The 5,549-nt window shown below is 49.5% G+C and overlaps 1 protein-coding gene across 2 annotated transcripts in view; it reads left to right on the forward strand.

The window, feature by feature from the left end:
• Positions 1–5,549, forward strand: part of TRAPPC2 (trafficking protein particle complex subunit 2) — a 13,413-nt gene that overhangs the window by 4,157 nt on the left and 3,707 nt on the right. The window contains exons 1-2 of one of the 2 annotated variants that reach the window (XM_045290736.1): positions 1,857–1,926; positions 2,995–3,106. In XM_045290736.1, coding sequence (XP_045146671.1) covers positions 3,014–3,106 — 93 coding nt within the window. In that variant the 5' untranslated portion in view covers positions 1,857–1,926; positions 2,995–3,013. Of the gene's footprint in view, positions 1–1,856; positions 1,927–2,994; positions 3,107–5,549 lie in introns of those variants that run through there. The other variant, XM_004709963.4, reaches the window with a different exon arrangement.

The following is a 5,549-nucleotide window of genomic DNA, read 5'->3' on the forward strand; positions in this document are numbered from 1 at the left end:
GTGAGACACTATTTATTTTGCGTGACTTCAGATTGCAGTTTGACTTCAGGTTTAGGAGTACCTCGGGGCAATCATCTTAGGGAGTCCTCCAGCCTCAGTGAGTCCAGTAGGTCGGGATTCTTTTAAGAATGTGAGGGTCGGTCCCACATTTTTCCAAGGGAGAATTCTTAGTCATTTTCAGCTTCGAGAAGCTGCGCTCACGCCGCCCTTCTTCCTCAAAGGCACATTGTTGCATTTCCAGACTATTCTTCCCTGGTTCCTTCACCCTCTGACTCCTCTTCTGCCTCGCTCCTCCACGTCTAAGGACCCTGTGGAGTGACATTGGGCCCCCACCAAATCCACTATCTTCTCCCTATTTCAAGGTCAGCTGATATCTAGCAACCAAATTCTACCTGCAAGCTGAACTTCCTGTATCTAAGGTAACGCATGTACAGGTTCCTAAGTGATGACGGGGACATTTTCAAAGAGCTGTCATTCTGTCACCCACAGTATATATTTCAAAATTGGCATGTTCGTTTCCATAACTCTCCCACCCCTTCCTTGTTTCACGCCTTCCTAAATAATGTCAGCATCTGGATATGGTGCCAGGTCACCTTGGCCAGGCTTGGAGCAGCCATCACAGGCTCCTCCCTCTCCAAACCTCTGCACCTAGTCTTGCTTGGATAAAGGTCAAAGTTTTGTGTCTACTTAAAGGTAACTGGGAAGAAAGGCCTGGCAATCAACTTATAAAGAATCAGCCCTTGGATACCCTGTGAAGTAGAGTTTGGCTTTGACACCTGTAGGGTTTCCACAAGTCAAAATCAACTCAGCAGCAACAGTTTTCTGTTTTATTTTGTTTGGGAAGATCTGTACTTCTCATTCCATCTTAAATTTCGCTCTAGAGGATGTGTGTGTGTGTGTGTGTGTGTGTGTGTGTGTGTGTGTGTGTTTTGTCAGGGGTTATCTTATACATATACTTTCTGCTTCTTAAGTGTTGGTGATGGGGTGGCGGGGTGGGCGTTATATGTATTTTTTTTCAACTACTGTTTTTCCAATGTTGGAACTGAAGAAAGCCACCCATCTCTGGCCAAGTGCTCACTGTGGAGCCCAGCCCAGCAAGAGCGAATGATAACTACCACTCTTGGGGCTCAGGGTGCACATGCCCAGCCTGCTTCCTGGCCTGAGATTCGCGGTGCAGTCTCCTAGTTTCACGTAGCTTTTGTATCAGTCCTGTTGTCGCTCAGATCCAGTTTTTCTCTGTGGGCTTTTGTTCCGATCTTTTCCCTAGAATAGAGGTTAGCAAACTTAGTCTGGAAAGGACCAAACTGTGACTATTCTAGACTCTGTGGGCCACATGACCTCCCTGGCAGCTGCTGGCTCTGCTGTGGGAGCAGGACTGCGTACACAGACAACAGTGACAGGATGGGCGAGGCCAGGCTTGGGCTGCATGCTGGGACATGCGGCTCCGTACCTCCAAATACCATTGTAAGTCCCATTTCACTGAGGTGCAGGAGGTCTCAGGCCTACCTTCTTCATGGGGAGAGGTCACCGTCCTGTTCTCAAGACCCCTGCTCCCACTAGAATTGTCTCCTTCCTCAAGGAAGATCTCTCCCCGCTTTGACCTCACAGCATGTTCCAGGGAAAGCAACAGAAGCACCCTTGGGACTGGGTGAGCCCCAGGTGCTCCGACACACCTCCTAAAAATGGTCTGGGAGACTGCCCATCCCCAGGGAGCCATATTCGCACCACACACAGAGACACGGCTTGTCCTCATGTGCCCCGAGTGCAGGAGCTGCTCTGTGTGGATTCTAGAGAGCACTGATGACGCAGCACGGGGTGCCTCACCTGCCCTTGCGTGTGCCCCTCTTCAGGCGCTGCCGTTTATGTTTGCCAGATGATGACTTGGATACTCAGAGATCAAGGACCTTGCCTGTGGTCACATTGCTAGTAAGTGGCTGAGCGAAACTTGAACCTTGAGCTAAAAATACATACATACCAATGTCCATCTCCCCATCCATCCATTATCAATGGCAAAAAAACCCTTGGCATTATTTAATTTGACACCTCTACTGCTTCTTGAGGAGCCCTGGTGGTGTAGTGGTCATGTGTTGGGCTGTGATCCTCAAGATTGGCTGTTCAAAACCACTAGCAGCTCTGAGGGAGAAAGGGCTTTCAACTCCCATAAAGTTACCGTCTCAGAAACTCACAGGAGCCATTCTACTCTATCCCATTGGGTCGCTATAAGGCAGTATTGACTTGATAGCAGAGAGTTTGGGTTTTCTTCTTTCTTGGCTAATTGTGCCTTCCATCTCGTCTAGAATACAAAAACGTTCTTCCTTTCTGAAAGCTTGGCGCGTGAAGAGGTGTAGCAGGAGCTCTTGGGCTTGCTGACACTGTGTGTGTGGCGCACATCTCTGGTCAGAAGAAGGCAAGTGCAGCACTCGCCTGTAGCTCCATGGTACTGGCTCTCTCCTCTCTGCAAGTGGCATGAGGGAGTGTTGTTTTCTCCCTCAGATCACTCCGGGAAACATCTAAGCTCCTTGTTTGACCCGGTGTCACGTTCACTTGTCCCTTACTAACAGCCCACTGTTGACTGGGCCAGTCCCAGTTCAGCCCAGTGGGCTCCACCAATCACACTGGGACCTTAGACTCCAGTGGTGCAGACTCTCTGGACTCTCTTTCTCAGGACTCATGAAACGGTTGTTCTGACGGTTTCGGATTAGAGGTCTTTCCGTGGCTCCATGACAATTTAGTGTGTGGCATTTAAGAGAACCTGCCACGGCTGCATAATTTGAGGTGTCCCAAGAGTCATATATCCACGTTCATCTTTTTGGAAAGCACACCAAGCTCAGTGGCATCCACTTCTACACTGTGAAGGTTAAAGGTTAAAGACTTTTTTATTTTTTTTGCCGGGAAAAAAAATTTTTTAATTTAATTGGTTAAAGACTTTCTGTCTACTCTCGTTGGTGTTCCTGATGGAGTGCTAAAAATGTCTATTATTCTTTGTTTCCTTAGGGACCATACATCGAAGACCATGTCTGGAAGCTTCTATTTCGTAATTGTTGGCCACCATGATAATCCAGTTTTCGAAATGGAGTTTTTGCCAGCAGGAAAAGCAGAATCTAAAGTGCGTGTGGAATCTTCCAAACTGCCCAAGTATCTTCATCTGATAATGGTGTCCCATGACGGTCTAAGAGCAGGAGCAGACCTAGCCCATCAACAGAGTCCTCTCCCAGGTCCTACAGGGTGCTAGAAGCCAGCCAGGGCACTTCTTCAAGTTGTTTACTCAGTGCACTTGTACTGAGAGCATACTAGCATGATGCTCAAGGTCTCTCGTCCCTACTGTGCCGTTCACTGGGCTACCCACTCTGAAACTGCTGCTTACACACTGACCATAGAGCTGGAAAAGCAGTCCTTGCTGCCTTGAGATGTCAGGCTAGCCCATTCTGCCCCAGCATCATTGCCTCAGAGGCTTCCAAGGCTGTCAGTCTTTACTGAACGGACTGCCATGCCTTTCTCCCACGGAACAGCTGGGGCATTCAGACCACCCAAATGGCTAGTTGGCAGCCAAGTGCTGTAATCACTGTGCCTCCAGGGGTCCTCGGTCAGCACCTGGGAGGGTTAAAAGCAGCCCATGGCTCCCTGCCATCCTGCTGGCACTGAGGCTCCAGCACCGGGGCTGGGGAGCTCTCAGCACTGGCTGGCTGGCCTCCCACATCGCCCAGTGGTGCCCCAGAAATTCAGCAACAGTCTGCAACAAAGGTGATGCCCCTAGCTGTGTTATGAAGAATGCGTCCAGAAAGACGCACTTGATGCAAGAACACTCTGCCGTTCCAAGTGGGCAGAAGCTGTAGATTCTGGGCAGGAGACCAACCAGGCCCCCCATCTTTTCATACTCATCCTTGTTCCCATGAAAACTGTGGGGGGGGCGGAGTTAGACTGTTTCTCCCAACCTAGAACTACTTTGAGATCAAAACTCAAAACTCACAGCCTTTGAGTCAATGCCGACTGTAGGACAGGGTAGAATTACCTGTGTGGGTTTCCAAGACTAACTCTTTAGAAGAGTAGAAAGCTCCATCTTTCTCCCGAGAAGTGGCTGGTGGTTTTGAACTGTTCACCTTGCTGTTAGCAGCTCAACTTGTAACCACTGCGCCACCAGGGCTCCTTTTGAGATAAGAAGTGCCTTTTAAAAATTCATTTTAATGTATCATTTCCAATGTAGGATGTTTTAAAATATTCAGCTCTTACCTCAAAAATAGGATAGCCTGTTTGTTTGTTTGTTAAGCTTTTAACTGTGGATTAGGTGAAGATTCACAGAGCAGATCCTCAGTAGTACAGCCAACAGTTCCCTCCAGCCATGACACTCCCCTCCATGGACCCTGGATCAGCGAGCATCCCCTTCCTCCCTGTGCCTTCCGTCTCCATGCCTCCTCTTTGCCTAAGCCTCTGAACACTGTCCTTAGGTCAGTGTCCTCTCTTGAACCTCAGCAGTTGATTATTCTCACACGGCAGCGAGTTCCCTTCCAGCCTGAATGGTGATGCTGTGCCATAGGCCTAGGGGTCCCACCAGTCTCTGGAAGACATTTGCTTGGCATAGTCTCCACTAGATGGTGCCAACCACTGCTCCTTGAATCTTGGTTTGGGGCAATCACTGGGGCAAAGGCCGCCTCCCGGCAAAAGGCCAACGAAAACCTCCGGGCCCCCAAAATGCCCTGGTAACAAAGCAAGGCCCAACAAGAAACCGCCAAAAAGTTGGGGGAAAATCCAAATATCTTTCCATTCCACCTTTCCAAGCCCCCTGGTAGGGAAATAGTTTGCCAGCCGACTTAATCTTAGTTCTCTCTCCCGCTGCCCCTCACCTCTTCCAGAAAGTGAACAGTTTGCCCCGAGTCCCTCCAAATCACTCATCAGTGGAAAGCCTTGGCACATGGTGTCAAGAGCCAGCCACACATCCCGCCCATTTCGCTAAGGAGTCACTGAGTGTCGTCATGGCAACCAAAGTGCCATTAACATCCTTCTGCTGGGCCTAGCTCCAGCCCTGCCCTGTGAGCAGCCGCCTCAGCCAGGAGCATGTGGAAGAGAGCAGAGCCCAGGAGGGGGCGTGCAGCCCATGAAGGGTCGCTCCCAGCTCTTACAGGATGGCCTCCTGCAGTTACAAGTGAAGAGATGACTGCTCACAGCTGTAGCTTCCACTTCCCCTTGCTGTGTGGGCCTTGTTCACCTGAACAAGACCTGTGCCATTAGGAATGCCACCTCCTCAACTGTCTCTACTTGCTCACCTGGTGCCACTGCCCAGGAAGCCCAGCCGACTCCTTGGGGGTCCTCTCTCCTTCTCTTGGGGATGCGTGCCCCGCGGCCCACCCCCAATCATTTGCCTCTAGTAAGATATAATAGAGTATTTTCTTTTTCCTCCCACATACTTGAAATGATTAGAGAAGCAGTAAACTTCTGTCTTGCAACATTGTTGACAAAAACCAATCAATTCTACTTAGTTTCTTGAACATATTCCATTAAGTTAGGTGGCTCTTTCTCTTCTTTCAGTTGGGATTTAGACATCAAATTTGAAAATA

The sequence above is a fragment of the Echinops telfairi genome, unplaced genomic scaffold (genome assembly GCF_000313985.2).
Source record: "Echinops telfairi isolate 266 unplaced genomic scaffold, ASM31398v2 ScPeMD7_53;HRSCAF=182, whole genome shotgun sequence".
Lineage (NCBI taxonomy): Eukaryota > Metazoa > Chordata > Mammalia > Afrosoricida > Tenrecidae > Echinops > Echinops telfairi.